The sequence below is a fragment of the Magallana gigas genome, chromosome 9, assembly GCF_963853765.1.
Source record: "Magallana gigas chromosome 9, xbMagGiga1.1, whole genome shotgun sequence".
Classification (NCBI taxonomy): Eukaryota; Metazoa; Mollusca; class Bivalvia; order Ostreida; family Ostreidae; genus Magallana; species Magallana gigas.
The window spans coordinates 50,328,544-50,343,755 of NC_088861.1; the positions used below are offsets into that span (position 1 = coordinate 50,328,544).

Genomic DNA, 15,212 nt, shown 5'->3' on the forward strand with positions numbered 1-15,212 from the left:
TTGAAAGAAAAACCCGCATCGTGTGTCCTTTTTTGTATTAGCATCCTTAGTAACCAAGAAATTGAATATTTAAATGAACAAATGACAATAACAAACTGTCAACTATCTCAAAAAATCCATATAAACGACGAAATGCAAATTCAAAGCAGAGCAGCACGAGCCTATAAAAAGATAGAGGTAGGATAAGGTATCTAGGAGGAGTGAGCATCCTCTGCTGACAGGTCACACCCCCCGTGTGTTCTTTGTCGTATTCGGGAAAAAAGGGAAAGTCCTTAGAGAATTAGGTGATTAATTATGGTCTAACAATTATTTAGAAAACGTCAGTCAGCATGCAACCAAATGAACGATTGTATTGCTGACAAGGTCATTGTATCGATCATTGAACTTACGAAAAGATGACTTCAAACGAGACTGTTGATATTCTTGTTTAACCCTTTGACGTTCGTACCGGTCAAATTTGACCGGTAAGCAAATTTTATCAATACGTGTTGCTCAAAATATTAGATAGTTTTGTTTATAGTGGACGGATTTCTAAAAACAAGGTATCAATTTCATTGTGAGACTCTGTTAAATTTAATTATATAGAAAATATTAACCAGTACTAAAAAGGAAACGTGTAAATTAACAGTTAATTAAGAGGAGGCTGTGCGAGAAATCTCCGTAATTTTCGATTTCTGTGATTACACGTATTCTGAAAAGTTTCTTGATTGTGTAAGAAACACAAGAAATATTTCGAAATAAAATTTATAACCTAAAAATCTTAAGACTTCAAGGAAACTAATCGTGTATTTTTTTTAATTCAACTATTGCGTTTAGATCTTAAAATAGAGAAAAAACTTTAGGGTTTACTACAAGCAGTGACCTGTTATCGAAGAAAAACGTAAACGATTGACAAAAATGCATAAAAACAAATAGCAATTACGTAATAGGAAAAAGAAAATCGATACTTTAAAAATATAAGACATCAGCTTCTTTTTGGTATTATTTCGAGAGTTGTCAGTTGAATATATATTACACAAAGCGCCGTTGAAATGGTATGTAAATTTAAATTTTCGCGCGGTTTGTGACGAGAATAGAGAGGGCGCAATATGCGCTTCCGGCATGATTGTTGAGAATAAACAGCGGGTAAAATGGATTTTGACGAGATTCTCTCCGAGGATGAGGAAGACTATCTTGACTTATTGTTGACTGGAGGGTTGTCCGAAGAAGCAGATAACCAAGATGAAACTTTTGAACCATCAAATTCCTTGCAAATTGGGTAAATAATCTGCAGTGTGTAAACAACACACCGGAGAAAAAAAAATAGCCAGCAGCTTTCATAAAATGAATATATTGTTAAAAAATACTGCCTTGTACAGCTTATTATTTATTTTAATTAATAACTATTTCATCATTAAATGTTTTTTCATTAGATTCTTTTCCACATTCATTCATGAATTTCGTAAAATTGTGAAAGATACGAACTGCATGCTGCATCAAATACAAAAAATCGTCATGTGCGACGCATGTACGCAGGTGCCCCCGCCTCTCTCTCTCTCTCTCTCTCTCTCTCTCTCTCTCTCTCTCTCTCTCTCTCTCTCTCTCGTCACATCAAACAGAAAAAAGTACAATTATCATGATTAACATGTAGAGGTATTGGTGAAAATGGTGTTTTGTAAATTGAAAATTGATAAAATTAGAACTAATGACTGACTACTGTGCTAAAAAACATGGTTGATCAATTTTTTGATGAAGCATTTCATTCTTGATGGTTAACTTTTTAGAGTCTTCTCAGACCTATTTATATTTTAAAATAATTCGAGTCAATATATTTTTTAATTCGTATTTAATTTCAACGGTATGATTAAAGTCTTTAAAGTAGCCTATTTGAATTAAAAGCAGTAAACACTCTGTAATAAATATTATTTTTAGAAGTATACTGTGACCAGATAACATTTCTCTCCAGTGCATTGTTACAACATTTATCATATATAAAATTTTTTATGTGTCGATAAAATGATGTAACAAAACAATGGTAAGAAATGTTCTTCAGCGAATATTGGTTGCATGTCTCAAATTATTTTTCAGACATCCCCCATCACAGACAAGTTCTCAGACTCTGTCCCAGACTACAGATAGCTCTGCTTCTCAGGATCCACTTGCAGAACATATATACTGGAGGGACCAGAATGACATTGATGAGGGAATGAGGGACTCCCGGCTGTTTTCCTTCAGGCCATGTCTTCCTCCTGGTATTCAGCTTGGTTTTTTAACCAGGTACAAATATTTTTGATCATTATAATATACTTTATTCTGGTATATACTAAAGTCCCCTGAAGATAGAAAGGAGTTTACTTTCAACTGTGACCAACACCTCTCCACCCTTCCTGGAAATCACTGCATACATGTACCATTATGATTTCTCAAATTTAAACCGTGTCAAAACACTAGGACTGCCTCAAAAGAATTTATTAGATGTATGTCTCAAATCCAGTACAGTTTCCCAGTATGACAATTCTGTAGCATGGTTACACTGAGAACAAAAAATCATGTTCCTTGTGAAGAGTCAAAATAGGGCGAGGTATGAAATGTTATTCATTAGAAAATTTAAAACAATCAGTCTTGTCTGAAATGGGGTACTGTAAAAGTTTAAATTAGGGAGGGTGATTATTTATTAGTCTGGTTTCATTTGTAACCTAGTATAGATGTGCTGTACAGGGGAACTGTACTGTTTTATTGCCATTTATGATATGAATGAATAATTATGAATTAGTTCAGCCCCCATCCTCTTTGAAAAGAATTTGTAATCTGTGCATAAAAGCTTTATTCAAAATTAGATTGAGTTAGGCAGTATGTGATTGATTGACTTCTACCATGATATCAGTCAATTTGAATACATATTCATCAATCAAAGTTGTGTCTCAACTGTCTACAAGTGTTATCTGAAAGAATGGGAGACTGTTCGGCAGTTACTATAATTTTAATGTTTTTGACTGCATACAGTTTTGCATTTTAATTTTTACAATAACAATCATTTTTTAGACAGACATTCAGAGTATTCCAAAAGCCAGTTGATTTTTTCCTTCTGTTCCTGACTCAAGAAATAATGCTAGAGATTTGTATTGCCACCAACCATCATGCAGAAACTTTGATTTCTAAGGGCCAAAATCTTTCATATGCCAACAGCATGGGGGCATGGACAAGGGTCACTGTTGAAGAGATGTACAGGTAATTTAGTCTCCAAAACACAAATATGACAAACAAAAGCAGCAATATTGCTTATTTACTTATTTAAAAATTTATTTTTAATAAATTAATTTATTTATTATATTGCTTATTTAAAAAAAAAACTACTTACTCTAGCAAGTAAACTTTAGATGGGTTCTTTTGTGCTTGTGCTGGGCTCTGTACCTATTACTGCTTTGCATTGTACAAAATTATCTACTGAGTATATACAGATTTAGGGAACAAAAACACATAAATTGTCAAATGATTTAATTGATATCTTAGATTTATTTTATATGGATATTGATAAATCAGCAATGCACTGACTAAAGAGTAACATGTATGATAGGCTGTATCACACTCTTGCCTCTTGTCTGTCTGTCAATCAGTCCTGTTTTTCGCCATCCTAACTTCTTAACGGAATTACATAAAATTTTGTATGTATTTAGAAGACAATGTGTTGATGTTCTTATTACAAGGACTATCCAATCCTTTAATTTTTTCTGAGAATTTTAGTCCTTTTGAATGTAGGATTTGTTGTTGTTCAAGACAAAAGTATTTTTCAGTAAAGATGTTCAAATCTGCAGTAAATTTGATGCGATGTTTTATTCCTAGAAATATTCTCTATTGAATTATATTGTGTATTTATTGTAAACCTGCCATTCATTATGAAAAGCATTCATTTTGCCTATCTTCTAACAATTATAAGGGTCAACTGGTGGAAAATAATACAGGATGAAAATGTTCCTGTGTAAACATATAAATATATATTGTACATACATGTATATTGATTAATATATAACATCACTTCTTTTGTTTACAGATGACAAGCTGACAAGAGTGCGTAGTCTTTTGGAACATGTGGAATCCATATCACAGTCATTGTTTCAGCCATACGAGTCTGTGTCTGTGGATGAACGGATGGTAGCATCAAAGCATCACTACTCGGGGATCCGACAATTTATCCGTGACAAACCAATACGTTTTGGCCTAAAGTTGTGGGTACTAGCAGATTCCATTCACTGCTTGAAAAAACACCTTTACAAAACTTTACTTCAACAGTAAATATACTTAAAGATGAGCAGAGAAGCAAGGTTACCTTTCACTTAAATTTAATTTACGTAAAGATACAAAGGTGATCTTTACAATTGCCTTTAATGTGTGTAAATACGAAAAGGTTACCTTTCACTTAACATTAATTTACGTAATGATACAAAGATGATCACCTTTTTTGGTGTCATCTTTTATTTATTATGAAAATATTACCTTTACTTAACTTCAATGTACGTAAAGATACAAAGATCACCTTTACAAAACTTAAATATATTTAAATGTAGTAATGATATTTAAAGACAGTGTAAATATACAATTTACAGTTTTGTAAAGGTTATGAAATTTAACTGTTTTTTTTTCTCTTTCGAAAAGGTTGAGCGAATATGATGTTAGTTGCACTGATTTCAAAAATTTTTATCTTTTCACCTTGAGTGTTCAAATGTTTTCTAAATTGGTAATTTCATTTTCAGTATATTATCCGTCCTATAATAAGCGACATTCGTCCATCTTTTTACTCTTTCTATAAAATTTAATCTGCATTATTTATGAAATAAGGAATCAATCTTTGAGTATTATGAGGTGATAATTTTGGTCGGGGCGTGTGATCAAATCCAATAAAGCTCGAAGGGCTTTATGATAGATTTGATCACGCCCCGACCGAAATTATCACCTCATAATATTCAAACAATGAATTCTTATTACTTATATTTATATAATTTTCAGCAGTTTTACGATTAGATATTATAATATTAATTATGCAAACCCGTTTGCGTCCCAACACTACGTCTTTTGAATTTATTGGGCTGTATAGTACAAAATCGATTCGTAGTGTTATCACAGACAGCGACACTGGAAAATGTATATATATATATATATATATATATATATATATATATATATATATATATATATATATATATATATAATCGTGAAAACAATAATAAAACATACTGAAATTAATTCTGAATTTAATTATTTTCTGAATACATACGGTAGTACTGTTTTGTATTTTGTATATTATTAATACACATCTAAAATTACAAACTTATTACTGTGTACAATTTTTTTTAATGTAGTCATAAAATGAACAGAAAGGAACCTCTTAACATAAAAATAATAAAAAACAAATTATTCTAATGTGTACAAGATGCATTGACATACTGTGTGTTTCCTTCAAGTAATGCATTTATTGTTAAATAAATTGTGTATAAATGTGCGCGGATTTGACCTTACAAAGTAGTACATGTGTGTGCTAGTTTGCTAGTGTGTGTTTTGTGTGTCAAGCTTCACACATCAAAATATGTGTGCTTAACTTCACAAAGCAGTGGATGTGTGTGTTTGTGTGCTACATGTAGTGTGTGCGTGCTTCGTGTGTCAAGCTTCACACATCAAAATATGTGTGCTTAACTTCACAAAGCAGTGGATGTGTGTTTGTGTGCTACATGTAGTATGTGCGTGCTTCGTGTGTCAAGCTTCACACACCAAAATATGTGTGCTTAACTTCACAAAACAGTGTATGTGTGTTTGTGTGCTACATGTAGTGTGTGCGTGCTTCGTGTGTCAAGCTTCACACACCAAAATATGTGTGCTCAATTTCACAAAGCAGTGCCTGTGTATGTTTGTGTGCTAGTATGTGCTTTGTGTGTCTAGCTTCACACATCAAAATATGTGTGCTCAACTTCACAAAGATGATTGTTTGTGTGCTTATAGTGTCTAGTTTCCGAGATCAAAAAAATGTGTGTTCAACATCTCAAAGCAGTACATGTGTATACTAGTGTGTGCTTCAAATGTCAAGCTTCACACATGAAACTTTTTGTGCTTAACTATAATATTTTAATAAGTCTGTAAATTTGGCATGAGTGTGTATGTGTTTAATATTATGGCTTTGAGGAAGTGTATATATATTTGATTAAACTGCTTCTTAATATATCATGATCAAACTACATGTATGCTTATTTAAGATGCAATTCAAACAAATTTCTCAATTCTATTTCATTGCACATTTTCGAGTAGAAAAATTCAAACAACATGTCAAAAATTGTAACAATATACAAAAAAATAATAAAAAAATTAAAGAATACAACCCCCTTTATGTACATTTCACAGATATAATGCTAACAAAGAAATCTTTCTCTTGGCATAACAACAATAACATTTTTGCCTCTGATTACATCATATGCAAACACAAATTTTGACTTGATGCGTTGGACTGGTATATAAGTAGATGGTCCATCTCTGTCAAACATATTGCTGTGCCATGCTTCTATAGGTTTACCATAATGTTTGAATGTTTCTTCATCAGGTTTTTTAAACCACTGAACTCTGGCTAACAAATGAACACATGATTGATTGCCAATCATAACATTGTGTACAATAAGTTTTTGTATTTGTCCTGGACGAGGTGCAAGTTCCATGTCATCATAAGTACAAATATTGCCATCATCTTTGTGCCAGTAAGCAATGATCATAGAAGATCTGCTACTTCTTCCCAATTTTACACCAAGTACAGATCCAAAAATATCCACATACTTTGCTGATCTACATGTATTACATACAAATAAATTGCTTTCTTCAATAGAAGGATACAAAGTGCTGTACATTTCTTTTAAAAAAACAACATCTCTGTCACTAAGTGAGCAGTTTTTCAAAGTGGAAATGTTTATACCATCAAAAGATTCAGAAACCCAATTGACTGATTCAACATGAATATCTTTAGAGGACAATTTTACAAAGTCATAATTTGTGAATCTGTTCATCTGATTTAATGTACCCCGTTCTCTCTCATCATACATTTCAAGTAGTTTTTGAAACTCTGTACCAAACTGATCTTCAGTATATTCATCAATACATAAATCTTCAGAGTGGTTGTATTTCAAAAATTTTCTCATGAGCTGAGTTTCAATACTTCTTTTGTTTGTAGGAATTGACCCCAAAACACCATTTTCACGCTCAAAACTGAACAGCCAAAATGAGTACACAGGCCCAAAGTCATATAAACATTTATCTAAATGAACATGCATATGCATATTTGGGGTTATGCTTTCACATCCAAATGCTTGCTCTACTTTTTTACAAAAAGATAACAATAAAAAATTTGATATTTTCACATGATTTCTAGACAAATATCGTGTACAGAGTAACTTGCAGGCAATAACAAATTTTCGCCAGTACTCTAAATGATCAATTGGCAAACAGCCTGTAAGTGTAAGAATAGAAAAAAGTATTGTCCAGTTTTTGAATTGATCTGCATTAAAAGAACCAAAACTACTTGCAAATTTTTGTGGTAACTTTCCAACATCTGATGGACACTGAACTTTCTCCATTTGCAGCTGAATTTTATCAAAATGTTCAGGCAATAAAATCTTGTGATCTTTCCAAAGAGAAATCATGCGTTTAGCTGTTCCTAAGAACAAATTGTGCATTGGGTCAATGACAGTCATTCGAATAGGGTCAAAATAATCTAACTCTAATAAGACTGAGTATCGTACACCATATTCTTTTTCTAATCTCTCTCTATTTGTTTTAGTTTTACATCGAACAATATTTTTGACAGCTTCGCAATGAGATCTTAAATTTCTCAACTCCCAAGATGAAACATCAAAGCCCCAATAGTTTTTTTCACCTACTCCACCCTCAAAACTCTTCATGCATTTGTTGCAACTTTTAGTAGCTGCATGGCCAAGGAATCCGCACAATTTCCTGCTTGCGGGAATATCACAGCCTACACAAATCAATGCTAATCTAAATTTTGTAGGAGATTCAGAACATTTAAAGCTTTTCATATGAAACCCAATCCAGGCAGTCTCTAATTCTTTCACAAGAGGCTCAATAAATGTATTTGTAGGAAGCGCTGTCTTCATATCTGGGATAAGCCCAACAAGAATTACATTTTTTTTTTAAATCGTAAATGTCTTGGTAGATTTAAAATAGTCATATAAATTGCACCGACTGAATAATTTGTATACTTAAAAGGTTGAAACCAGTCAATGTTTAGCATTACTGCATAGTTTCGTTCTTCATTAAAAAATTGATACTTTCGTCCATTAAAATCCTTCCAAATATCACCATCATAAACATCTGTCATAATATCTTCTGACACATTTCTATTTCTCCACAACTCACATAGGTCTTCAAACCCTTTTCTATTGACTAAAGTTTTCAAACTTTCTTCAATACTTTTGTAGCAGAATGTTTTTTTTGCAACTAATTTTGTCTTACCATTGATGGTTACTGATTTCAAAAGTACCTCACCACAAGGCCTGCGAAAATGTGCTAAAGCATGGTTTGGGAATACAACATTCCTACATTTTTTGGAAACCTCAATACCTTCAACCAAATGAATACAATCTGAAAATTCATATAATGAAAAACATTTCTGACAAACAACATACTTTTTGAAACCATCCTTGTCAAAAGAGATAAATTTGTTGAGCTGATAGATATTTGAAGGAAATTTTCTGTACAACTCTGTAGCTAATGTTGAGGTAGCAGAAGGAATATACAACATTGATCTAAAAAATAGTAATAAAAAAGACAGTGCATGATCCGACACAAAAAATAGAGCCTGCCACTTAAGCAATATCTTAAAAAAAGATACCAGATACAAATGATCTGTATCCTGTGAATATTGATCATCTGATTGATAATCATTCTCTTCTTCTAAAAATTCATCTATAAATACCATTTCTTCTTCATTGTCAGAAGAATCAGATAAGTTTTCATCTAAACAATCACTAACTAAATCATCAGACTCAGATTTCTGTGAAAATATTGCTTCACATTCTTCATCAGAGTGAAAAGATGGTTCCTCATCTGATGGTTCTGGGCATGCTTGTGCTGCAGATTGCACCAATTTTGAATTTGGTTTACAAACATGTCTGTTCATGTGTCTCGCAGAATATTCTTCATTACATGATGAACATGTTTTTCGTTTTCTTCTTTTGGTCTCCATAATTCAAAATTAAAAGTTATACTCGTAGTCCAGAAAAACAATCTTCACTGAAAACATAAAATACGTGTATAAATTCCGAATAAAGGATACATTCATGTACATATTAAATATGAAGTTTTGTTTAACCAATTTGGGGTCGTCAAATAGGGTGTAATTATATTCAGTAACATACATACGGAACAATCAACGTTTAAACTTTTGCTAGAGCACGTAATAGCAATTCCAATTTGATCGAATATGATTTAAGGTAAAACATCATTAATTGTCAATGTATGCATATATGTAGAATAACTCAATACATGTATTACATATTCACATACCTTGCCCATCTTCAGTTTTAACTACTTTCCTCCCACAACACTGCGTAACTTTCTCTTTTGCTCTCTCGAGTTGGTGTTTTGCCTTTATGTACTTTTTAAAGTCTTTGAAAAGAGGATCTGTTTCCATGTTGCTATGATCCATATCTGAAATATGAAACATGATATAAAGATATAAATATAAAATATACATAATTAAAATCTGAGATTAAACCTGTCAGCACATCGGGAAAAAAAATTGTGTCATTTAAAATGTCTATCTTGTAAAATCTAATAAGCATAAGTACAAGTTTGCGACAATACACCAGATGGTGGAATGCAGATTAGGCCTAAAAAAAAAAACCGGTTTGTTTCCGCTTTCCCGACCAACCCTAGCTTTTACCCCTCGACTCAAAACTTTTTTTTAAAAGAATTTTTGATGGAAAATCGTTTATTTCCTTTTTTATCCAATTTGGAAAAAATTTACTCAAAATTGTGGTCACAAAAACGCTTGTAGCAGTTGCTCTTTTAAAATCAGTGTAACTCAAAAGTTTTGTTCCAAGTGGCTGTATGTTTCCATGTGTTGTAGATATTAATAATGCTCTCATCGCTGGCAGAGGAAGTATCTTATATATAATATCATTTTTGTGTTTTCTTTATACCAGCTTAATAGTCAGGAATGATATTTAAAGTATTTCTCATTTTATACCATTCAGCAGTGTCAGTATCTAACCGGCATGTATGGATACTGCAAGAATAAAGGAAAAAAAATATTTGAAAAAATAAAAAAAAATTCCGACCGACCCTACTTTTTTCAGCATGGAAGCAGAAAAAAACCATTATTTTTTAAGGCCTTACTGGAAGAAGTTAATAATTGCACAGTAAATTACATACAGAAGATCATGATTCTATCATTTTGAAAAATCAAATTATAAAGGCAGCAATTTTTAAATTTACCAAACTTCTACTTACCATCACTTTCAACTGTTGATGTTTCATCAATATGCTGCTCGTCAGTGCATCCATCATATTTCACTGCTCCATCTGTAAATTTCTCCTGCTTTCGATGATGCTTTTTCAGTTCTCTTATTCTTTTACTTCTGGCTTTAACAGCTTTTTTGCTTCTACCCATTTAACTAGCTGAAGAAGATTTTTTAACCATGATTGTTGCTCTAAATTTTTTTTTAATATATTAATAATTAATAAAAAAAATTTGAATCTCCACTTCTACTTTCGGTTTCTTTACATGAAATTAAAGCACGGGTAATGTAATATCTACTCCCCGTTTGGTGGATGAATATTTGATAAGTTACTTATGTAACTATTTTCCTTGATAAAACGTTTAATAATTATTATAAACTCTACCGTCCAATGATTCTGTGAGGTGAAACAGGAGACTGCCTCAATTTGTTGCCAGCACCCGGATCATCCAATGTTGTTTACATAGTAAGGTCGCACTAAAGGACGAAAAATTAAAAAAAGGATAGAGAATAACTTTTAAGAATTTTTTTTAATTAATGAATTTAAACAAAGTTATTACATACATGTATTCAATATTGGGTCTTCCCATAAACTAGAGTTATCGTTACTGAAAGAGTTATCTTCCCCTTATAGCAGGTATGCATTACTTCCGGTTATTCGAAGAAGAGTAAGCAGTGCGGGAGTTTACATAAAAACGACATTTATTACAACAAAAACATTTGATAATATTTGAATTACCAAACAGAAAACATCAAAAGTTATCTATAATTAAATGAAAAATTAAAGTGAACGCAAAGAATGCGTTTGATTACAATTAAAAACATGTATAACATGATATACCTATTTTTTTTATTAATCAGCAAACATTGCGAGTGAAAGACATTCGGATTCTTATTTTTGGGACAATTACTCCTTTTGTCAATTTCAGAGCTAGCGGATGAATGGTGGTATAGTGATTTCTCTGATGAAATGAACCCATCCTGTTCCGCAAAAATTAAAGATGTTATAAATATTAGAGAGGGCTGGAGTTGAAAAGCAGACTTTTTTCTAGAAATCAAATGTAGAAATATAAACTCCTAATGAACTGTACCTATCCTTTTTCTTAGGATAACGTAAAAACAATACAGGGGAAGTACGCACATATATAATTCTGATTAAATTCAAAGATGATACATGTACGAGGACCCCCCCCCCCCCCATCCCCACCCAACTTCACGGATTGGGATTTTTGGAATTTATGATGTGATTAATTTAATATCTTAATTGTATTTCTTCTTTAGAGAGGTGGACAGACAAAACCATCCATGTCATCCATGTCTGTATGACAGCTTTGCATGTCCACTTCTCTTGATAATACAATGTATGTCATGTACATGTATCAGCTGCACTCTCCTGAAACCACGCACTTCACCGCCAGCAACTGCATTAATTATTGAGGGCGAGCGGAGGGAAAAATATCTGCTGCAAGAAGAAGTTGTGGCTTCCCCCCCCCCCCCCCAACAACTTCTTCTTGCAGCAGATATTTTTCATAAAATTACATATAAAGAAGTGAATAAACATGAAGTTGCTCCCAACACTTTTTTGGGATCAAGTAAAAAAAATTGTGAATCTGTGAAAAGAAGGAAATGAATAGTGAGTCCCTCCCATCCACTTTTAAAACCATAAGGAACGAGCTTGGATGGTACAATTTAACGCGCTCATCAAATCTCCCTACTGTTTTTTTTGTATCAGCATCCTTTAATTGCACAATCGTGTTTTTACAATGACAATTTAAATCAGTAACCAATTAAACACAGGGTTGTCTCTAAAAATTGAAGTAGAAAGGAGAAATAAAAAAGTAGAAGGGGTTCTGGGGGTCTAGCTTATAGCTAGATTGTGTTTGAAATGCAATAAAAGCCGGGTAATTACGTCACTTTAGGCGGGGAAGTTCCCCGCCTCCCAAGTCTTAGAGACAACCCTGAAACAAGACAAAAAACTTTTATTTCAACCATTTGTTTATACTGGTTACATAGCGCTATACCTGTTCTAATGGGGAGATAACTCGTGTTGCGAACGATTACTCCAGGTTATGAAAATCCCGAATATTTAACTGACAGTCTGATATATGAGCAGTTGGAGACCCAACATAAATTAAATAATAAATATTCATCCTAACTTTTATTTATTTCGTTAATAAGCCCTCCCTTACAATACTTTTTAATGAGTTTGAATTATTTCATAAAAACAATTTGAATGTGCAAACATTTTTTTTCCTGAATTTTTAAAAAGGAAATTGGTACCTGTATTAAATGAAATCTTGTGTTATTTTATTTTTTATTTTGAAGAAAGTACTCAGTATGGATACTGAGTACCAGTTTCCAACCCTATCAACAATACCAGAGAAAAGAACTATTGAATTTCTTCTTTAAAATTACTCGAAATTTGATTAATGATTAAAAAAAAATGATTTTACATGTATAGATTTTGTCAATGGGGATAACATATTTTTTTCTTTTTGGCAGCACTTCTTGACTTGTTTAATGATGATCTTAATATGATAAAACACTAAAAAGGCATGCTTGACATGGGGCCTCCATCTTAGGGTTTTCAGACCCAGTAGGGAGGGAGGGGGATTCTTTTTTTTCAAATTTAAAGTTTGCTTCATTAAAATTGACTAACAAATTTGAAATCTCAATAAACAGGGGAAATGTTTATTTCTTTTTTTCTTTCCTTAGATTGAACCCAATTTTAAAAAAAAAATGAACATTGTACCATGAAAAAAAAAACTATAAAAAAAAGTTTTTTTTGTTTCTTGCTAATAAAATTTTATCAGCAGGGATTATTCTCATTGAGGCGGGAGGCAATTCCAAATAAACTAATTTATTTTGGCCTGGTTTGGGGGGAGGGTGTTCCACCATTGTAGCAAAAAAGATATTTTGTTAAAGATATATCTATAGAAAACATTCAAAACTAAAGTTTCCTTAATGATATAAATGACAGTTCATGCATAAAATTAAGGCAGATTCGATGGTCATGATAATATACGGGCCACCCAGCCTCCTTATGCAAAAGAGATTCAAAAATTTACATATTGAATTAAAAGTAATATGTTTCCTGGTGGAAAATTTACACTGCAGATGCTCATCACACAGGTAGGGGGGATTTCAGAATAAGTAGATTTCTCATGTGTTCACTGTTGTGTCAGTCTTATCTCTTGATTATCACATACTGGTGTATACATGTTTGACACTGTAAACTAACCCTCCCAGCAGGGAATGCATGGTTAGGTGGGAAGCTGGCACTAATCCCCACTTGTTTCCTTTCTTTGTTGTGGAATTATAGACACTCCTTGATGCATTTAAAAATGTACAACTGATTAGAAAAACTGATTCAATTTTATTTGTTATGAATGTCAAGATGATTTAATTTTTGAACCAGCAAAATAATAGCTTTTTGTTCCTACTTTAATAGTAGTAGTCAATCAGTCACCTTTATTTCGTAACAACTGTATAAGCTCTTTGTTGGCAGTACTTTTTTAATGATGATCTTTAAATAATGATAAAACATTACAAAGTGTTAGGAGCATATGCCAAACTAATCATTAAATGATATAATCATAGAACCAGGATTTTTTTTTTATCATGGACCTACTGTTAAAAAAAACATCGTGTGTCGTTTTTTATGTTTCCAGCAAAATACGAAAATGTTAACTTGTAGGCAAATAAACATGATGATGCATAACACAACCTGACCAATCTCTATGTACATGTATGTATACAGAATATATCAGCTGCAGTTGGGACGTAATAGTAAACATTTTTCTGTATATCCAAAGTCCCAACATGAAATTTTAAATTTTACAAAATAATGTCAAACTTACCGGTAATTTCTACTGTAGTTTGTGTCAAAAATGTTGACCAAAATGGTTGTCTTTGTTCCCAGATTTGAGCGCGAATAATTCATCCACATGGGGGTTTCTCGCATCAGTAACATATTCATAGTTTTATTCGTAAACAATCGTTTGCATAGTATGGGTTTGCAATAAATATATATAGTCATATTTTATATAAAAACTGTAATGTCCCGAATAATTGAAAATTTTATATTTTATATTCAATTATTTTATTAATGCTTTGAAAACTTTACGAAGGGGGAAACGGGATGGGGGGGGGGGGGTAATCAACAGATACGAATCAATATACGAACGCCTGCGTGGTACTCCCAAATATGGAACGAGATGCTGGCCAATCAGATATCTTGGACAAAGTTTTGAAATGCGAAATCAGTATAAATAAAGCGGTTCACCGGGAGAAAGATGTAGTAATTCTTTGAGAAAATGTCGGATTCTAGCTACAGCAGTTCGGAAAATGGTCTTGACAGCCAACCAAGTCTTCATCTGGAGTTCGAAGGAACGGAAAGTCCGTCTGATTTGGAAAGCACACCAAAGAGACAGAAAACTAACGATGGCCGTGCCCATAGTGCCCGCGCTCGCGTTCTGAGACCATTGTCCCCCAGCATAAGTGAGGCAGGATCGGAATCTGACTCGATATTGGTAATTATTATACTTATGTAAATATAAAATTGTAACTTCTCTAATATGTAACGTTATGTTTGCGTAAATGTGTCAGTGTGCAATGGAGGATCTAGGATTTGATGCGGGGTTGGTGTGTATTTAGGATTAAGATAGGGGAAGATGCAGGGGTGTTCCGATCTAAGTAAAAAATTCTAAATAAAATTATGGTTCAAAA

The 15,212-nt window shown here is 32.7% G+C and overlaps 2 protein-coding genes across 3 annotated transcripts; one reads left to right on the forward strand and one right to left on the reverse strand.

Annotated features, from left to right (window-relative positions):
* Positions 1–940: 940 nt before the first annotated feature.
* LOC117684346 (uncharacterized) lies at positions 941–2,272 on the forward strand. The gene is made up of 2 exons (XM_066072540.1): positions 941–1,258; positions 2,068–2,272. The coding sequence occupies exons 1-2, from the start codon at positions 1,131–1,133 to the stop codon at positions 2,270–2,272; spliced, it is 333 nt and encodes a 110-aa protein (XP_065928612.1). The 5' UTR covers positions 941–1,130.
* A 2,981-nt stretch (positions 2,273–5,253) lies between these two features.
* LOC136271625 (uncharacterized) lies at positions 5,254–14,779 on the reverse strand. Of its 2 annotated transcripts, XM_066072006.1 has the most exons (5): positions 14,345–14,779; positions 10,870–10,961; positions 10,477–10,644; positions 9,529–9,672; positions 5,254–9,255 (listed from the first exon to the last, which is right to left on the reverse strand). In XM_066072006.1, the coding sequence occupies exons 3-5, from the start codon at positions 10,634–10,636 to the stop codon at positions 9,218–9,220; spliced, it is 342 nt and encodes a 113-aa protein (XP_065928078.1). In that variant the 5' UTR covers positions 10,637–10,644; positions 10,870–10,961; positions 14,345–14,779; the 3' UTR covers positions 5,254–9,217. The 2 variants fall into 2 exon arrangements, with proteins under 2 accessions (XP_065928078.1, XP_065928079.1); XM_066072007.1 differs by lacking the exon at positions 14,345–14,779 and having other exon boundaries at positions 10,870–11,562.
* Positions 14,780–15,212: the final 433 nt, after the last annotated feature.

Bases quoted from the DNA above. Each gene is read 5' to 3' on its own strand.
- LOC117684346 (XM_066072540.1), top strand. From the start codon at position 1,131: ATGGATTTTGACGAGATTCTCTCCGAGGATGAGGAAGACTATCTTGAC. The intron at 1,259-2,067 runs GTAAATAATCTG...ATTATTTTTCAG, and splicing joins TCAAATTCCTTGCAAATTGG to ACATCCCCCATCACAGACAA.
- LOC136271625 (XM_066072006.1), bottom strand. From the start codon at position 10,636: ATGGGTAGAAGCAAAAAAGCTGTTAAAGCCAGAAGTAAAAGAATAAGA. The intron at 9,673-10,476 runs GTAAGTAGAAGT...TTCATATTTCAG, and splicing joins ATCAACAGTTGAAAGTGATG to ATATGGATCATAGCAACATG. The intron at 9,256-9,528 runs GTATGTGAATAT...TTATGTTTTCAG, and splicing joins TAAAACTGAAGATGGGCAAG to TGAAGATTGTTTTTCTGGAC.